At 35.8% G+C, this 20736-nt stretch overlaps 1 protein-coding gene across 1 annotated transcript in view; it reads right to left on the bottom strand.

Annotated features, from left to right (window-relative positions):
• The window catches only part of LOC109085241 (USP6 N-terminal-like protein), a 32277-nt gene extending 11925 nt beyond the window's left edge, over positions 1 to 20352 (bottom strand). Inside the window, exons 1-7 of the mRNA XM_042760658.1 lie at positions 20175 to 20352; positions 8662 to 8735; positions 7001 to 7086; positions 6118 to 6157; positions 5072 to 5152; positions 4838 to 4945; positions 3860 to 3969 (exon numbers count right to left, since the gene is read on the bottom strand). Coding sequence (XP_042616592.1) covers positions 3860 to 3969; positions 4838 to 4945; positions 5072 to 5152; positions 6118 to 6157; positions 7001 to 7086; positions 8662 to 8727 — 491 coding nt within the window. The 5' untranslated portion in view covers positions 8728 to 8735; positions 20175 to 20352. The remainder of the gene's footprint in view (positions 1 to 3859; positions 3970 to 4837; positions 4946 to 5071; positions 5153 to 6117; positions 6158 to 7000; positions 7087 to 8661; positions 8736 to 20174) is intronic.
• Between the last annotated feature and the right edge of the window lie 384 nt (positions 20353 to 20736).

The raw sequence follows: 20736 nt of genomic DNA, 5'->3' as shown, positions 1-20736 counted from the left end.
ATGTACTGTAATAAGGTAGTTGTTAAGGTATGGGGTAGGGTTAAAGGTATAATCCACCCCAAAATGAAAATTTTGTCATTAATCACTCCACACTTGTTCCAAACCTGTAAAAGCTTTGTTCATCTTCGGAACCCAATTCAAGATATTTTGGATGAAAACCGGGAGGCTTATGACTGTCCCATTGACTGCCTAGTAAGTAACACTGTCAAGGTCAAGAAAATTATGAAGCATCGTTAGAATAGTCCATCTGCCATCAGTGATTCAACCGTGATGTTATGAAGCGACGAGAATACTTTTTGTATGCAAAGAAAACAAAAATAAGGACTTTATTCAACAATTCATCTCCTCTGTGTCTCTCTGCATCACCGTAGTGCCATTTTGGAGAATATCCGCTGGACGCAAGCAGCGTACGCTCTTCTGTGTCAGCCGCACTGCACTGATGTGCAAATCAAAGTGTAAATACACGTAGAAAACATATCCTTGTGTCGCGGCTGACACAGAATAGCGTACGCAGTTTGCATCTAGCAGATGTTCTCCAAAATGGTGCTACGGTAGAGACACAGAGCAACCCTCTACATTGCGAGTAAATCACTCGCATATATGACTAAATCTTCATTCTGGCGACTAAATGATGTCTAATATTAGCCAATGGCTAATAAATTCTCAGATTTTACTCGCCAGTGTGTTAGTTGGAGGTTAAGTATAAGTTTAAGTCTCTGACTGAGGGCTTCAGAGTTTCACTCTCCGTCAGGCGATCGGTGCTTTTTTTCAGTTCATCTCAATGGATGCGCAAGCCCACCTGCATTTTAATGTACCGTAAACTCTAGTGTGAAGGCGCACAAATCGCCGTCGCTTTCTCTCGCACACACGCAGAAAAAGAGAGAGAGAGAGAGAGAGAGAGAGAGAATTGACGCGCTACATTTAAACAATATTCTTTGTTGTATTTTCATGTCAAAATAATGGCGTTTTTATGGAAGTCTTCAGCTTTTAAGAACAACCGGGTTTTCCGGTAGTGGGTGGAGTTAATGCGCAAATGGCATTCTCATTGGCTGGCGCTCACCTATTATCGTCCCTGTTTTGATTTCAGCAAATCAGTTCGACACCGGCGAACGCACAAAAACCTGATTAATATTCATGAATCCAGCAGCTCATTAATCCTTAGTAATCCTTAGTGTGTTTTATAGTTTTTATTATTCGAATTCGTATCATTATTATCGTATCAGTATTTTTGTTAGTTTTTTTTCCTATATATATATATATATATATATATATATATATATAAATGTTTTTTTTTTTTTTTTATTTGTTTTTCCAATATTTTTTTTTTTTACAGAAACACTGAATGAGTTAAAATGTTAAGTTAAATGGTTAATTTGAATTGTAACATGGTTATCAAATTTACTTCTAATTACTAAAGTTCTATAATTAAATAATACTATATGTGTGTGTGTGTGTGTGTGTGTGTGTGTGTGTGTGTGTGTGTGTGTGTGTGTGTGTGTGTGTGTATGTATGTAAGTACATATATACCATTATATATATATATATATATTTATATATGATTTATTTATTTATGTATCAATGTAATATTAAGCTTAGCACATCTCTTTTAATCTCTTTTAATCTCTCGTCATGTTTTTATTTTAGGGTTTGTTTCAATTAAATATGGGATCTTTTTTTCTTATCCTCGTTATCGCACAGAAAATCTTATAACCTAGCTCTTCATCGGTTCTAAGACAAAAGCTTATTCAATATCAGTTAATGTGGTGTAGGCCTATCAAACTATCATTAAGCAAATAATTAAATATCTACCCATAGGCAGAGCGTGAACCAGCTGCAGGGTAAGGCTAAAAGTGGCCTGTAAAAATGTAGGCTATAAACTACACATATCATAAACTCGCCTATAGTTTAGAAAAGTCGTGGGGAAGTCGTGGCCTAATTGTTAGAGAGTCGGACTCGCAATGCAAAGGTTGCGAGTTCGAGTCTTGGGCCGGCAGGAATTGTAGGTGTGGGGAGTGAATCTACAGCGCACCCTAGACCCTCTAACTATGACTGAGGTGCTCTTGAGCAAGGCACCAAACCCCCCAACTGCTCCCCGGGCGACGCAGCATAAATAGCTGCCCACTGCTCTGGGTGTGTGTTTACTGCTGTGTGTGCACTTTGGATGGGTTAAATGCAGAGCACGAATTCTGAGTATGGGTCACCATACTTGGCTGTATGTCACTTTCACTTTCACTTTTTTTCACAAGTACCTGATATGATGCCAGGAAATATTTAAATACGACTGGATTTGTATTTAAAGTTATCACAACCCAATAAAAACACTGTAAGTTACAAATTATAACACTTTAATTTACATAGTTATTCAAACAGCAAGTAAATAATGGAAAAGCGAGCAAAGAACATTTGCATTAAAGAATATTATCACTGACTTCAGTATAGTCAGAGTTTATGCACTCAAAATTCCTGTTACAATCAATGAAGCTATCCATTCACTATATGATATGATATATCAGTCTGGCGAGTAAACTAAAATATTTACTAGCCAATGGCGATTCGGTTGCCAAGGTGTCCATAGAGGGTTGCAGAGGAGACAAATTGTTGAATAAAGTCGTTATTTTTGTTTTCTTTGCGTACAAAAAGTATTCTAGTCGCCTCATAACATTACGGTTGAACCACTGATGGCCAATGGACTATTCTGATGATGCTTTTCTTGACCTTGACAGTGTAATTTACTTGGCAGTCAATGGGACAGTCATAAGCCTCCCGGTTTTCATCCAAAATATCTTAAATTGGGTTCCAAAGACGAACGAAGCCTTTACCAGTTTGGAACGACATGGGGGTAAGTGATTAATGACAAAATTTTCATTTTGGGGTGGAGTAACCCTTTAAGGAATCTAAAATACGGTCATGCAGAATTAGCCATTAACATGTGCTTTATAAGTACTAATAAACAGCCAATATGCTAGTTACTAGTTAATAGTGAGAACTGTTCCTTAAACTAGTGTTTCCATTAAAGGATGTTATTTCCTTTAAACTGTTTTCCAGAGACATTTTTAATCTTTATAAGGGCAAATTTTCTAACCTTACTATATGTACGCATTAAATTTAAATATATGTAAATTCATATATATATATATATATATATATATATATGTATTTATATATATAAATATATATATATATATATATATATATATATATTAAATACATGCAATTAGAAAAATAAGACACTATAGGACTATTACCATTCAAATGAAATCATTATCAACAAAATACTGTATCAACATCTTTGCACTCTAGAAGTGGTATGCAAGCTGCACTTGAAGTGGCATTTAGATGTATTTACGCAGACTGTTTAACGCTGCTCAGAGATTCCACAGATGCATTTACACTGCAATTACAATAGCATAAAAAACTTTTAAAATCAGTCCAAGGACAAAGTTTCCTACATGACAACTGTATGAAAATGTCATAGGAAGACAATAAAATCCATATACTCACTAACAGACAAAAAGTGAAGGTGGGCAGTTTGTAACAGGTTATATGAGCCATTACTGTCATGTGAAACTTCAACAGCTAAATGACTTCAACTGGTCAGAGTAAGCCTGAAAGCATGTCAGAAGAATCTGTTCAAATTGTGGTTCTTTGTTAGAGTGCTTACAGATAGTAGTGTTTTTTATTGCACATGTAGGAAAGGAACAGAAGCAGCAAGTCATGTTTAGCACAAGTATCTATAGAACACACATTCTATCTGTAATTTTTATTTCTATGAATTTTACTGCAGAGCTGCAATGCATCAAGGCATATAATTACATTTATTTAATTATAGCACATTTTAATGCATGCATATGTTACTTACTTTACACCGAACCGATCCATAAACATGATGTGGTTTCGAAAGGTCCTGTTGATATCAAGGTCAATCTGTTTGATTTCTGGAGAGTACAGCTGGGCTTGCTCCTTCATTCTCTGTCAATAAAACAAATTGCTTCATCAAAAACAGATTCCAATGATGACAAGCTACTGTGCATTACAAAATGACATTAGAAGACAACCATTTCTAGATTTAATTATGTAATATTATACCTACAATACTGAGTGTTTTTTTTTTTTTTTTTTGCCAAAATTAACAGCTGACTTTACAGTATCTCATTTATTACATACTGTAACTACTTTTGTTTATTTTTTCTGCTCATGATATACACTTCCTGGGTCAGATTTAAAGTTTAAAAGAACAACACATATTTGGAAATATAATTATTTAGTAACATTATAAATGTCTACGGACACTTTTAATCAATTCAATGTGTCTATGCTGAATAAAACTATTATTTTCTTTTAAAAAAATCTTACTGTCGCCAAACAGTTGAACAGTAGTACAGTATAGAGAGAGAGAGAGAGAGAGAGAGAGAGAGAGAGAGAGACCAATCAAAATCAAGTATTCAAGACAGCTTTGTAATACATTTACATAACCATTGTGTAAAACATGCAATAAAGGATATCACCACCAGGACACCTTACTTAGGGACAAGGTGGATGCTACAAATACTTTTTGCTTGTTGTAAAATCTCAGCAGCTCTGAAGGTTTCTATTGCTTGTGTTTTGTTCTCTTATGTCTCTTTCCATGCCTTGTATCAGCCACCTGTCTGTTTTCAGATCACACTCTAATCCCTTTAAAATAGCTCTACCACAACAATACTCCAGTAATCCCACTCTCACCAAACAGCCGGTTTTAGGCCAGCGGAGACTTGCAAGCAACATAGTGTCCATAGGTCCCAGCTAAATCTGCTGAGCTATTGTGTGTGAATGTGTATGTATGCAGGTTTTTATGCTGTACCTCATATTTTCCTGCATTGTCGCTCCTGACTTTCTCGATGTCCAGTAGCAGGGCCCAGGTCTGTCCTCTCAGCTGTAGTGGGATGCCTTTATACACCCTCTTAATCATCTGCACAAGGACACCAGGAGTAAGTGCAAATGAATGTGTTTTAAGCATTACTCTGGTTCCCCATGGAGCTACATCACAGTAAGAAATTTTAGAGAAATTATAACAACCTCTCAAGGTGAAGCTCACCCGGTCACTGTTCCTGTACTTGCTCCAGTTCTTCAGCATCTTCAGCCATTTCTGCACCCTCTCAATCTCCACCTGTTTTTGCTACACAGGAAAAAACAATGATGAAAAATCTGTTGAATAATGATTTGCAAAAAAATAGATTTGATTAAAAAGTTCATTTTCTGTTTAATTTTCATTATTTTCCAGTAAATACAAAATAATCATACATCAGTCACCAAAAACATCAACAATAATAACACACTCATATCAAATAACCATAATGCACTCATTTTATGTAATAATCGCACTATTTTTAGCCTGTGCCAAGTTTTTAGCCTGTCCTGTCCTGAAATATTTGAGAATTCATTTGCAGGTTATATATCATTTCAAAAGAAAAACACAACCTTTCAGAGGTTTGGGGTCAGTAAGATTTCTTTCTTTCTTTCTTTCTTTCTTTAATTAATAAAGTAATTAATAGAAAAAAGCTGAAAGAATATGGTACAGTATATCACATATCACACAAGCTTACAAGCCTCAGAGTCGATTAACAGACAGGCAATTATAAATATCTGCTATGCAACACAAAAAACCCTCTTGTGTTTTTGTCTAGGGAAGACATATTTCTTTCCTCGTTTGTACAAGTACTCTGGGATTAGATGCCGTACAGGCATTCAGATCATCCTGCTGCTCTTAACATCTGTTCTGAGGACAGCTTTCACTCTTTCCACCCCTAGTCTGTAACCTTTATGTGCCACAACACAACTGCACAAATGTCAGCTGAAAATGTATCAGCCATCAAGCTGTGAATATGTCACATGAGAGAACACCTCCAGACAGCCTAGCTGTGTCTGCCACACACTTTTGTATACTAAACGCTCATGTCTGAAGGTCACCATAAGCCTGTTTATAAAAGAGTCTCCAGACTGCAACTGATTCAATCTGTAATCCTTTGTGATTTATTTTGTGTTTTTACAAAACATTATTTGAATACTATATTCACATGCTGTTTAAATACACATCACCTGTAGAGTATATTTATATGCTTCATTTGTGTGTGTCTCCATTACCTTCTCTTCAAGCGCACTGGGTGTGGGTAATTCTTCTTCACTGTGGGAAAAACAAATACGCTGAAAAACAATATAATTCTAACATACAATAACAAACATTCCTGTCTGGCTGGGATTAGGTTTAGACCTTGAGAATTAATTAATTAATTAATTAATTAACTAACTAACAAATAAATAAATAAAAAACGGCAGTTGCTCTTTAATTTGTACTGAGGTTGTTGTTTGATTCAGACAGAATTAAAATCACAATGTACACTACCATTCAAAGATTTGGTCTCTTACGCTCTCCAAGGCTGCACTTGTTTGATCAAAAATACAGGAAAAAATAAATTAAACATTGTAAAATATCATTGCAATTTACAATTACTATTTTCTATATGAATATAGATTAAATGTCATTTATTCCTCTGATAGCTAAGGTGAATTTTCAGCAGCCATTGCTCCAGTCATCAGTTTTATATGATCCTTAAGAAGTCATTCTACTATGAAGAAACATTTCTTGTTATCAATTTTTGTTATCAAATCTATCTATCTATCTATCTATCTATCTATCTATCTATCTATCTATCTTACAGACCTGACTCTTTTGGATAGTAGTGTACATGTGTACCAAAATTTACTGTACCTATCTTGACAGTGAACACTAATTCAGTTCCAAAAGCACACTCCTAAAATCAGATTGCTTCATATGATTAAATGTGTTGACATACAATCCATGCTGATAAAAAAAAAAATAAAATACAATGAAAGAAAGACACTGTCATTATGAGTGACTGTTCAGACAAAATAAAAATAGTCTTGGAGGGCTTTGAAAACCAATGAACAAATGCATCCTTCACCTGCCAACATGCCAACTGAGAGTTGGGTTTTAACCAGGACTTACTGAAGAAATCCAAAGCGATCTGTGACTCTGTATATGCTGTAGTCTGCATCCTCCCAAGGATCGATCTGAACTCCTGCGTCTCTACCCTGAAATATACACAAGTGAATACTTCATATGACTCATCTGAACACAAATCATGTAGAGTTTATCAAAGATGCAACACACAATTCCAGGCAAATTTTAAGCAACTTTAAATGCAGCAGTTCTGAATTAGATTTGATGATAATATAATAATATAATTAATATAATTATAATATAATAATATATGGTATGTTATGCTTTATAATGATAAAAGAATAAAATTAACATCTTAATAATATTACATTTTATATAATATTAAATAAGGTTATGCAATACACTTGGGTAAGTTGCAGGTTTTTATAAACTGAAAAAGAAGTTGAATTAAACAAATAAATATATGAAACCAACATATTTTTGTTCAGTGGAAGCAAATTAAATGTCTTGACATGTCCAGTAGATGTCTGAATATCCACATTATCAATGAGTACTTCGGTGACCTGGATCAACGTCCCCATCACTTTTTGCCATGACTGATTTTGTCCATATCCCACTCCAGTGATGCATCTACTGTAATACTGGAAGCATTTCTAATTGTCGAGCAGAAGCTTTCATTTTGTCTGTGTGTTATAAATGGAAGTTCTCTGTTGAAACTAATTTTCAATGTGCTGCTGAGTGGTTGATGTAGTTATGTAAAGTGTCAGCAGCAATATTCTCTCTGGTGCACAGCTCTCCACATTACCCATTCGCATTTCTGTGGCTTACTAACCATTCTAGTGAAATTACAAAATGCAAACAAATGTGTCCCAACCCCTGTTACACATCCAATGACATATAGCTGTAATTTTGATTCATGAGCAGAGAACATTTTAATGCTCAGCACGTATTTAAGAGAATTTGCACCCTGTCAGTACTGCTGAATTTTAAAAGCTTTTCCAGTTGGTGTGGATTGATTCCCTGAGGGGGGATGGCTGCTGCTCTCCTGCCCTCTTCTCAACCCCATGGTGGAGAGAAGAGTGGAAAGAAAGCAGTGATCCGTGACAGACAGTTGAGGATTACAGTCCCAGTATTCCCCAATTTCAAATGAGTCTGTAAGAGAATGTCACGGTGTCATGTTCAAATTGATCACCATGGGGGCCATATATTTCACAAACACTTTGTTGGTTCAAAAATCATCTGTCTGCTGCCCTAGCACATAAAGCTGCCTTTAACAGTTTTTACACATTTTAGAGAGTTTTTACTTGCCACAATATGCATTGCGAAAAAGCCCATACAAATAAAACTGACCTAACTCAACAACCACAAAGGCCACAGCATATTTGAACACCTCCAGATGTAGACCCAATGGAAAATGAACAACATCCACATTAATGAATTAATAAAATGTCAAACTGTAATACAGCAACATTCAGGACAATAATACATTTCCCCTGCTGATGCTTTTTTTTATTTTATGCTCACCAAAGCTGCATTTATTCAATCAAAATTCAGTAAAACAGTAATATTGTGAAATAGTATTACAATTTAAGTTTTCTTTATTAATATATTTTAAAATGTAATTTATTCCTGGGAGTGCAAAGCTGAATTTTATAATATGCTGATTTGAAACTTTTATTTATTTAGGAAAACATGACACAATTTACCTTATTATATTTAGAGATGATCTCAGCACGTTCCTCTGCTATCAGCACCTCTATGTCCTTCTTCATGTCAATATCTAGAAATACAGAACATAAAGAACAATTAATGACAAAGAGAAAAATGAATACTGACAAAAAGCTGAACAATCTGGAAGACAGATTTTATGTTCTGTTAAGGACTATACATTTGTACAGATGAATAATAAATAGAGTCACTTTGTCCTTTGAAGATAGCTCAGCAACAGAGAAAAAAAAAACACACACACTGGTCATGAGTGCAACATATTCATCATATTCAGACTGAGAAACTGGTCCAAAATCAGCTGTTGTTGGCACTGGGTAACCTGAGCTCTCATAATGTTTTGAAGGTCCTGTTGGTCATATGAAGGCCTTCACTGTCTCAGAAACATTAGCCCCATGGGAACCACAGAGGCAAAAGAAGGGAACAAAGGTTCCCGCCAGGTTTCAACTGTCTGAGAGCACTGTATGTCTGCTGAGTCTGCCACACACACAAAAATATAATCCCCTCACTTTGGGACACAGCCCTGCATGACACACCATCATGTGCCATATTCAATATTTCCAGCCCATCAAAAAAATCATGCCATCTGACATTTAAAACTTCAATAAACAGGAGAGACTAAAAACACAATGCTTTATTTTTTTGAATGACAAGTCACTTGCCCTCACTGCCACATTAACAAGTGCATTTGTGTTTGTATACCAATGACCCCCCCCCCCAATGAAGGATAATAAAGTGTTTATAGGCATCTTCAGGCTCACTCATAGTTTGAGAGAGATTGTGATTCCATGGCTTGCAAACCAGCAGAACCACAGGAAATAATTCTGTGCTTATGAATTTTGTACTACTCAATGAGAAAATCATTTACTCAAAACCCCAAACCACGGTTTGTAAAACTGAAGAAAAACAAAAGACTTTACTAAGCATTTTTCTCATCACCCACTGGCATTATACTATATTGTATATCCTCTCACTAAAATCTCAGTTTAAAAAAAAATTGGTTACAATGGCTGCTGAGGTAGTCTACGGTATAGCCATTGCAAGAAACAGTAAAACCATGTTAATGTAGGTTATATGTAATATTTCTGGCAAAACAACACTTAGTGATCTGAAAACTCCCAAAGCTTCCAAATAGTCCAAACGGTTTTTACAGAGAAACCCAATTTTTCATTGACGCTGAAATTTAAACAGGGTTTTGTAGTGATGCACCAACATTTTTGCAATTGAATATTTGAGTGTTTATTATTTAATACATTTGATCAATTAATTGATTATTAAATACACTTTATATCCAGCTTTTGATACTTCTTTTCGGTAAAATAATTTCTGTGTATAACTAGTTTTGTTGATTTTTGCCAACCCGTACACAAAAGGGTCACCATCAAAGAAACTGATCTGAAATCTGAATAAGCTGGCCTTATCCCAACATTACATAAATAAACCAAGACGTCAAAAAATGTTTCAGTTAATATAATCCACTTCCATAAGGATAAGCATCAAAATCCTTCTCGAAATCAGTCACGTCATCTGTCACCCTTGCAGTAAATGAGGCAAAAGCATTAGGTTATGCAGTCTTTGATTAAACCTCAGATTATAACCTCAGATAAACCTCAAGACTGTCATTCTAATGTACAAGTGCTCAGAACAATGCATATCTAAAAACCTTTACATGTAATCATCCCGTCAGTCATACCATATACACTATAACATATACATATAACATGCACTAATTTAAATTAATTAATAGCTTCCCAACAGGAATTCTGAATTCTGTGAGGTATTTCCTCTCCAAACCTCAGTTTGTGTGTATTTTTTTGTTAGTGTAATCTGTTATGCATGTCACAGAGACTCAGCTAGCTTTATTCTTATATATTATATTCACCATTGCCTCTACATACAATCCATCTTTGTGTGCCTTAAAGGGACCACATCATACTTTTTCCCTTGACATCCACTGAACTCTTTTCCACCCTCTCTCTCTCTGACCTATAAATTAAAAAAATGGTTTTGTTTGTTTCTTTCTTTCTTATTAGAAATATCATAAAACATCTTATAAGTAAAATACCTTTTTTAAATGTTGTTTTTTTTTTTTTTTTTTTGCAGAAACCCACAAGGCATTTAGTGAGAGTGTAACCTACAATAATCACTACTACTTTCAACAGAATATCTGAGAAATGCATTTCCACTGCCACCCATTGTGAGGTGTTAACAAGGCAATGGCAGATGTTTTCTGAGGGGCTTGCGGGGTCTGTTTGATTGACAGTAAACGACGAGGGAAAGGGAGGGACAAGAGACCCTCAGAGGAACATTGTTGCAATATTATTTAAATAATCTTAAATATAACGTTGTGACATGGAAACTATCTGCTTTTTAAGTTTGGGCTGCTTCATTTGACTTGAGACTGAGAGAAGAAAAACTGTGGTTTAGTACTGTAGCTCCGTTGGTCGGTTTGCATACCAACCCCCTTTTCAAGGGGGGATAGAGAGAGAGGGGGGCGCCTTGCTGAGGACAATGATGAGCAAGCATTTCATACAGACCAATCAGCTGACAGTACATCATCCAAACTATTTCACAGAAAATATATACATTCTGCTGTACTTTATAGTACACTATTTTTAAAATGTACAAAATACAATATGGGAAATTTTCCTGCTGGATTGTATCCCCTGTAGCACTTATGCATGTGCGATATCTGTTCATTCAAGTGAGATTTCAATAAGATCCAACCTATAGGCTCACTGGAAGAAAGCACCTCTACCCACACTTTTGCACTCCAAAATCGTACCAATACATTTCACTGCAATTTCCAAATTAAATGACCATACAAATTATGTTTACGGGGCATATTTTCATTTATTTAAAAAATGATAATTTGTAAACTTAAACATTTGCATCACATGTAATCAGCTCCATACTGTAATCAAAATCCATTTCATTAATATGAAAATATTAAAAACATTTGCTGAAACAACAGAAGCCTGAAAATCTAATGCAGTAAGTTGCTGAATTCATTGGATCCATTGGTTTCAATTTTTCCTGAAGAACAATGGCAGAAATTAGGCCAAGACATTATGTTCTTGTTTGAATGGAGACTGGGTGGGGTTTTTATTTTGATTACTTGTGTCAGTGTAAAAGTGCCTATTTAATTCATCTGGATTTTCCATTTTAGGCCTGCTGATTTCTTCCAACTCTGTTTACACTTACACAAGGTGCCATAAATAGCCATTTCTCTAGAGAGCCAGAGTCTAAACACTGGCTTTCTAATCGTCTCAGTTCTCACCAGCATATGGAATGACGGGCCTTTCTGCCGAACGTCTTCCCAGCTGGATGTGAAACTCCATGCCTGACCTAGGAATTACTGCCCACTGGCCTCCAAAAATATAGACACTGAGGAGAGAATAGATTCTCACAAAATCTAAAGTATATTTTAGAGCAGTGAGATGTTTTACTGTATGTTTATTAAAAAGTTCAAAATAGCAAATTAAATAATGTAACATTATTTAATATGTCATTAACATTAACATTAAAATCCATATTCTGCTGTACATTACACAATATAATGAAATGTAATAATCTTTGTTAATATGATAGACAGTTATTATAAAATGTCCATTTGGAATCAGTTTCAGCATGCAGTGATGTCACAGTGGTGTTTGTTGTTCACTCACAGTAAACATGAGTGGATCACTGTGGGCTGAAGCTATGAATTATTCATGTGTGCTGAATGAGGACTATGTTTGTTGGCAAACCGACATAATAAGAGGGGTCTTCAGCATTTTTAAAGAGCAATATGCATACATGACATTTGAGCTTTTTGACATCCCCCAGGGCAGTTTTGAATGTCAAAATCATTTGTCTTGATATATTTATGTGAGATTATTATTATTAATAATAACAATTTAACTCTAAAAACCATTACTTTTAGTTATTATCATACTGCCTTTATTAAAAGTGTCAAAAAGTTGAAAGAATGTCAGAATTCTATATGATAACTTGTCACTACATCTTTACAGCTTCCTGGCCAAGAGATGTAGGCAGAAACTTATGTAAGGTTTAAAAAAAAAAGAAAAAAAAAAGCTTGTCACAAATTCATTGCATTAGTTTGGCGGAGGAGCTTAACAATCACATCGGCTCGAATAGTTCTCATTCTCAAAACGTTGCACTTCACCTTCAAGACTAATTTCTAACTGTGACATCAGGCCTTGGTGGCCAGGCTCCTGGGTGTGCACCGAAATCTAAAGACCAAACTGAGTCTAGCGTGGTTATGGAAAAAAAGACTACAGTGACTGGCCCCCTTTATGAGAGAAAACAAAGAGGTCAAGGTTTAAGCAAAGCCAAGAATGGACGGTATGATGCTTTTTGTTTGAGGAAAGAGTTCTAATTTGAATAATCATATAGGTTTGCTCTGTTGACATTTACTGTTCTGACATGAAAGGGAGAAGTTAAACATTTAGAGCTGGGGAGAGTAACAGTCATCAGGGGGAGAGCAGTTGTCAGTGGTTAAGCAAGGACAACTGGCATCACTCGCACCGCCATCTGGGTGGGCCGTCACTGCCTCGTACTTGCTCACAGATGTAGAGCACTTCAACACACTGAGGGGAGCCTTGTCCTGACTGAGAGTCTTCACACACACACACACACACACACACACACACACACACACACACACACACACACACACACACACACACACACACACACACACACACAGATACAGTGAAGGCAACACTGAGACCAATCATTAATGTGGCAAGTTGTTTGGATAATGTACTGTACATGAGCTCAGTGCTGTTATTTTGTTTCAGCACAAGCATATGGTAGTAACATGTGTTTACACAGAATATAAAATACATTTTTTTTAAAATAAACAAAAAAATATATAGTATAATTTGAATACCTCCCAACAAAGCTCTGAGGAAAGAATACCTTTGATGGATAGCCAAATCCTGGAGAGGAAATGCTAATAAGAATCTCCAAAACCTGAAGCATGCAAAAAACATCTGGTAACACTTTAAGTGGTCGAAGGAAAGAAATGTGCAATACCAACATTCATATGAACCAAACTGTAATGAAAACTATGTCTCATTTTGGAGCCATGTCCTAATGGTAAATGCATGTCCTCTACATGTAATATTAGTACAACTGGCTTCTGCACAAAATAATGCAATTAGACAACTGATAACAGGACTGTAAAGTGCAGCATGTGGTCGCACATGCTACAAAAGAAAAAAAAAAAAACGCATGTGCAATGAATAATTTACCACATTATGTGATAAATCATGTGTGTGAGGGACAGTGCTGCTTGTTTGTTTGAAGCAAGGATTTCTGTCTGCATGTCTGCATTTCCCCCCCTAACCTTATTAAATGTGTCATCTTCCACATTAAATTCTTACATTGTTACAATTCAGTTCATTCAGTTAGAATAATAAGAAACTGTTGAGTTGTTACAATTCAAATTAAATCAGTATCAACAAACTCCATCTTTACACTGTGGAGGAAACACAGAAGCTGCATCTGAAGTGGCATTAGATGTATTTACAAAGACTGCTTGATGAAGTTGAGGTGCCATAAATGCATTTACAACGCAAAATGGCAAATTCATAAATAATTGTATAAGATCAATGTTTTAAATATTTTTTGAACATGCAAATAAGAAATGTTGGAAAAAATGCAATGATAGGCTCCTTTTAAATATGAAACCAAACAACCAGTAGGTGGCGGCAAATTACTGTTTTAATGAGTGAGTCATTTAGCCATTCATTCAACCGATTTGTTCAAATGGATTTGTTCAATTGTTTGTTCATTCAGAAACGAGTGACTTAGGTATTTATGAATGGGTTACTGAATCATTGACTCACTCCATTTGTTCAGACACCGCTGTGTGTTTCTGGGAGAAATTTGAGCAAAATTGAGCAAAACCAGACAATATTGAGTCTAATTTTAACTTCTTGTTTATTAAACTACTATTGTATAAAATCAGCATCACATTGCAATTGTGTTGATACTCAGGGAAACATCTTGGTTGTGTAATGTTGCTTACCTATATCATATATTATAAATATATATATATATATATATATATATATATATATATTTTTTTTTTTTTTTCTACTGCAGTATGTAACTTTCTGTGAGTGCTGTTGCGCTCACTTGTTTTGGTTTCTGCACAAGCCTCATCAATACATCAATACCTTATCAGTCCACGTTTACACTGAATGCCATGCAATCACAACCATCCTTGCGCAAAAATTTTTGGTGGCCAATTTTCAGTGCTTCCCTAGTTACGTTTGTTATTGACATTTTAAAGGGCACCTATAATGCAAAATCCACTTTTACATGGTGTTTGGACATAAATGTGTGAACACAACCACCTTACAATGATAAAACCCATTCCTAATTTTTTTTTAATCCCCATTAAAAACAAATCAGTCTCATTAGACACGCCGTTTTGATTCTCTGAGCAATGTGACAACTCATTACTCAGGCCATGCCCACGGCCACTGACTGACACTGCCGTATTAGCAACTCATTTGCATTTAAAGATACAGGCACGAAAATGGCGTGTTTCTGCTTCCACTCAAAACAGGCATTTTCATAATGATATCATAAATGAGCTGAAATTTTGAGCTGAAACTTCACAGACACATTCTGGGGACACCTGAGACTTATTTTACATCTTGTAAAAAAAGGGCATAATAGGTGCCCTTTAATCAGGATTCTTGTCCGGTCGGGCAAGTAAAACTCTCTCTCACTTGCCCTTTTAAAAAATCTGCTTGTCCCAGACAAGCGTTAAGGGAGCCGTGTGGATCCCCCCCAGTTTACTTCGGCCTACATGTATTACAAATTGCAAACTTTATGTCTTCATCACTCACAGTGAAGAAATTCCACACCGACGACATGTTTACATACGGATGTGAGCGTAGCTGTGACATCAAAACAGACCGGCTTGGAAATGGCACACTGGTCACACTGTGACCCTTGTGTGAGATCAATACAGCAAGCACACAAAGTAATCACTTTAGTGAATTAAAAAAGACTAAAGCGAGGTCAGTCATGGCAAAGCAGCCAATGCATTGAGCTATGCTGCTCATTCTGAGGATGCAAGTTTGTGTATGATGAAAGTTTGAAATGATTTCAACCTGTTCTCCCTTGTCATTTCTTGTCTCACTTCTCTACCTTAGCTCTCAATACTAGAGGGAAACGACCAAAAATAAAACTTAATAAAAGAAAGACTTGAGACTAAACTAGCTTATTTAAATAAATAGATAAATCTCAGTGAAAACAGTGTGGTTTAATGTCACTGTAAGAGGCAGCCACTAAATGAAAAAGCTGTGGCCATATGGATAACAATTATGGGTGATGGTGGTGGATAAAAAGCTTATATGCAACATTTATTTACAACATTTGCAACATTTACTGTTAAAACAATAGCTGGCACAATTGTCTTTCCACAGAGCTCTATTGCAAAAAAACAAAAAAAACAAAAAGGCCTTTAGGAAATGTTTAGTTCAATAGGGTCTGACATCAGAGTAGATTATCTCATCCTAATGACAAATTATTACTACCATTATTCTCAACAGTCAAGAGTCAGCATTGCATAATTCAACAGCAGAAAAATGTGGTGCTTAAAAACATATTATTTGGCTTAAAGGCCTAGTCTATGTTCATTTACTCACCACCATGTCCTTCCAAACTTGTATGACTTTTGTTCCTCTTCAAAACACAAAATGAACATATTTTTTAGTAAAACTCGAGAGATTTCTGTCCTTCAGTTGAAAGTCTATACCACTTTTGAGCTTCCATAAGAACCAGTAAGGTTTGTTCTTGTGTATCAATCGAGTACGTTTGAGCTTCCATGTTGACAATATTTGATGAGCTCAAATTTGTATGTTGACCAATAAAAGACTAAATTAAATCTGTTCAACATATAACACGATAGAATCTCTTCAAAAGACATGAATCACCCAATTCATATTGATTACTTTTATGAAGTCTTTATGAACTTTCTGAAATGTCAAAGTTTTGTTTGAATGGACTTCAAAGGAGGGACAGAAATTTTTCATTAAAATTTCATAAAAAATATCTTAATTTGTGTTTCGAAGATGAAAAAGTGTTTGGAATTAAATGAAGGTGAGTAAAAAAGATGACAGAATTATCATTTTTGGGCAGTGTTTGAATCGAGTGGGGGGCTGGGGGGGACCCCCCATAAAGCTAATTTTAAAGATTCATTTATCATACAGTGTATGGACAGCTTCATTGATTATAACAGGAATTTTGAGTGCATAAACTCTGACTATACTGAAGTCAGTGATAATATTCTTTAATGCAAATCTTCTTTGCTCGCTTTTTCCATAATTTACTTGCTGTTTGAATAACATTGTAAATTAAAGTGTTATAATTTGTAACTTAGAGTGTTTTTATTGGGTTGTGATAACTTTAAATACAAATCCAGTCGTATTTAAATATTTCCTGGCATCATATCAGGTACTTGTGAAAAAAAGTGAAAGTGAAAGTGACATACAGTACAGCCAAGTATGGTGACCCATACTCAGAATTCGTGCTCTGCGTTTAACCCATCTAAAGTGCACACACACACAACGTGAACACACATCCGGAGCAGTGGGCAGCCATTTATGCTGTGGTGCCTGGGGAGCAGTTTGGGGTTCGGTGCCTTGCTATGCTCAAGGGCACCTCTGTCATAGTTAGAGGGTCTAGGGTGCGCTGTAGATTCACTCCCCCCACCTTACAATTCCTGCCGGCCCAAGACTCGAACTCGCAACCTTTGCATTGCGAGTCTGACTCTCTAACAATTAGGCCACGACTTCCCCACAACTTTTCTAAACTATAGGCGAGTTTATGATGTGTGTAGTTTATAGCCTACATTTTTACAGCCCACTTTTAGCCTTACCCTGCAGCTGGTTCACGCTCTGCCTATGGGTAGATATTTAATTATTTGCTTAATGATAATTTGCTAGGCCTACACCACATTAACTGATATTGAATAAGCTTTTGTCTTAGAACCGATGAAGAGCTAGGTTATAAGGTTTTCTGTGCGATAACAACGATAAGAAAAAAAGATGCCATATGTAATTGAAACAAACCCTAAAATAAAAACATGACGATAGATTAAAAGAGACATGCTAAGCTTGATATTACATTGATATATATATATATATATATATATATATATATATATATATATATATATATGTATATATGATGTATTTATTTACTTGTGAAGAGAGCAGGGGTCTGGTTGGGGGACCCCCCAAGAGCTTTGATACAACTCGAACACTGTTTTTGGGTGAACTTCTTATTTACAGGCAATACTGTATACAGTATATGAAGGTTTTAACCAATGCAGTGACAGCAGCAGGTTGTCAAAGTCTGTGCTGAGTAAACGAATTGAAAAAATAGCATGTCTTTAATGTTTCAGGACAAAGACTGCGAAACATACATAAACAGATTCATAAGAATTACTAATCCCTATGATGTCAACAAAGAACAACGGAAGATAATGTTCAGTATTCTAAGCCTCAGACGGCATACTCACAGATCTCCCACAATCCATTCACTGAGTGTCTGATACATATTGCACCCAAAAATGACTGAAATCACCAGTTAAAATCTAGAAACAAAGCCGAATTATATTGTATTTTGTCCTCACTCAGAAAGTCAGATATTTTTCTGTTTTCTTTCTTGAACAGTTTTTGAACAGATTGCAATAAGGACCAGACATTACACCACAGTCAAAAGTCTGTCTGCATACAAGTACACCTACAGTATCAGTGAACAGTTTATTCATCTGCCAGATGAGCAGTGTTATATTTAGTGGCTCAGCAATCCATAAACAGAGCCATAGCAGTTTGTTATCCTGGTTTGCCCATCCATCCAAGTACAAATCCTGAGATTAACACACAACGCTTCAGTAATATTGGACACAGTTCAGGCAGGAGACACACGTACAGTAGGGATGCAGTACACCGGACAAGTGAACACAGGACTGAACACAACTTATACATTGGTAAATGAGGATAATTAACAAGACACACCTGAACCAAAAGACAATCAGACAACTGGGTCACACAGAGCACGTGGGGTTTGGAAACACAACAAACAGTCCTGGGGTGTGACAATGAGCAGTATATGGGCAAAATGACTGTAATATACATCTGTGAAGAAGCCCACCCAAAAGCTTACACAGAGATCTGTCATTGGCCTACTTCCATCTACTGAACATCTGTGTGCGGAAAGGCAAAAGCAGCATGATTTACACCTAAATATGTGTGCATGTTTGTGTATGACAAAAAGAGAGAAACACTGACTGACCATGCTGTCTCTTATGGAAATACTGGAGATGTTGTCTCTTGATTTACTACTCTGTATTTTATTAAGTTTGGATATTATTTAATTGCAATATAATTTAAAATGTAGGCATTGAGACCACATAGTCTTTATATATTGACCAGAATTACTTTTTTTTGATTGCACAAATATAAACATTCAGTTATGGTGGATATTCTAAAGAACACCTGATCTCATTGCAGTTAACACATAAGAATCTGACTACGTACTGTAAGTGTTATGTGTGTAAATGCATAACCATATTAAACCAATAGCCTTCTAAAGCTTCTACATTCTACTTATAGAAATTTATACCACTCTTGTACGCAATTTTTAAGAACATGGCTGACAATTTACGAATGAACGCATTTACCTCCAAATAATAGGAATTGATTCATAATATTCTGAATTATAAAGGAAGATTCCTCTAAAATCAGAATATTCCACTATAATGAATGAGTGCTTCTCTAATACGTCCAAACAGTAAAGCACAATAAAGAAACCATTATATAAGCACCAAATCAAAATCATTAAAAGCAAATGTGCGTGTAAACATGGGCATTAAGAAAGAAGAAAGAGAATATTAGAAAAGCAAGAAACAAAAGAAAGCATCGGAGATGTGTCTGGAATATATTCCATAAAAGCATCACCTGAACTGCACCATACTGAAGAACGCATTTCAAATGTGTGATCAAGAGGGAATGTTAGTAAACAGCTTCGATGTAAATGCGCTGAAAGTGAATGAGCTCTGTTCCTTTCTCTCGTGCATTTTCATAAACTGGTACTTACATTTTGAATTAAGTCGACTAAATTAAAACAGGCGACAAGACATAAATAACCGAGATGTTGTTAAATAGCCTATGGTGGATTTCAAATCGCTCTCAGTCGAGCTGCATATTTATAATATATTTAATTAAAAAACATATAGGCCTAGTTTATTATGACAATCCCCTAAAATGACACTCTGTTGTGTCGTTGCAGTTCTTTCTGTGGCTATTTTGAATGTTGCATAATATCACTGTTATGGTATGCAACATTCAGGAGCAGTAAGAATAAACAGAATCGAATGTCATTATAGCGAAATCCTAAAAATATATGTATATATTCCCATAAATTAAAAAACATATATATAAATAAATATATATATTACCGTTTATTGCAAAGACTCTTCATTCCTTCGTCGCTAGAAACATGGGAGGTAAAGCGAAGCGAACAGATAAAATCCCGTGGCGAATACAATAGCTGCATGTAACAGCATTGAGAGGAGCGCAAAGCAGCACGTCAGAGCGCACAGACTGTAGCAGCCTGTACAGTTCGATTCTGGCTGGCAGCTGGTCACGTGATCTGCCAGTAAAGCCTACTGTCTGCCCGGGAAGGCAGGGTAGGTCACGTGACAAGGTACCAAATGGTGACTGTGCATAGGCACCTACTGAGCAAGCGCATCTGCACCTCTCAGTGTTTAAAGAATATTATACAAACTTTATACAAAATATCTAATCATTTTGTTATGGTTTGTTTGTGAGATTTAAAGGGATAGTTCACCCAAAAATGACAATTCTTTCATCATTTATGTATAAGTTTCTTTCTTCTGAACGCAAAAGAAGATACTTTGAAGAATGTTGGTAACCAAACAGTTAGTATTTATAGTAACAGATAGTTTCTCATTCTTTTGAACAAGTTGCGATTGCTTTGGTACATTCATGCAACTGATT

The sequence above is a fragment of the Cyprinus carpio genome, chromosome A7 (assembly GCF_018340385.1).
Source record: "Cyprinus carpio isolate SPL01 chromosome A7, ASM1834038v1, whole genome shotgun sequence".
NCBI classification, from domain to species: domain Eukaryota; kingdom Metazoa; phylum Chordata; class Actinopteri; order Cypriniformes; family Cyprinidae; genus Cyprinus; species Cyprinus carpio.
This window is presented reverse-complemented; position numbering and strand designations above follow the sequence as displayed.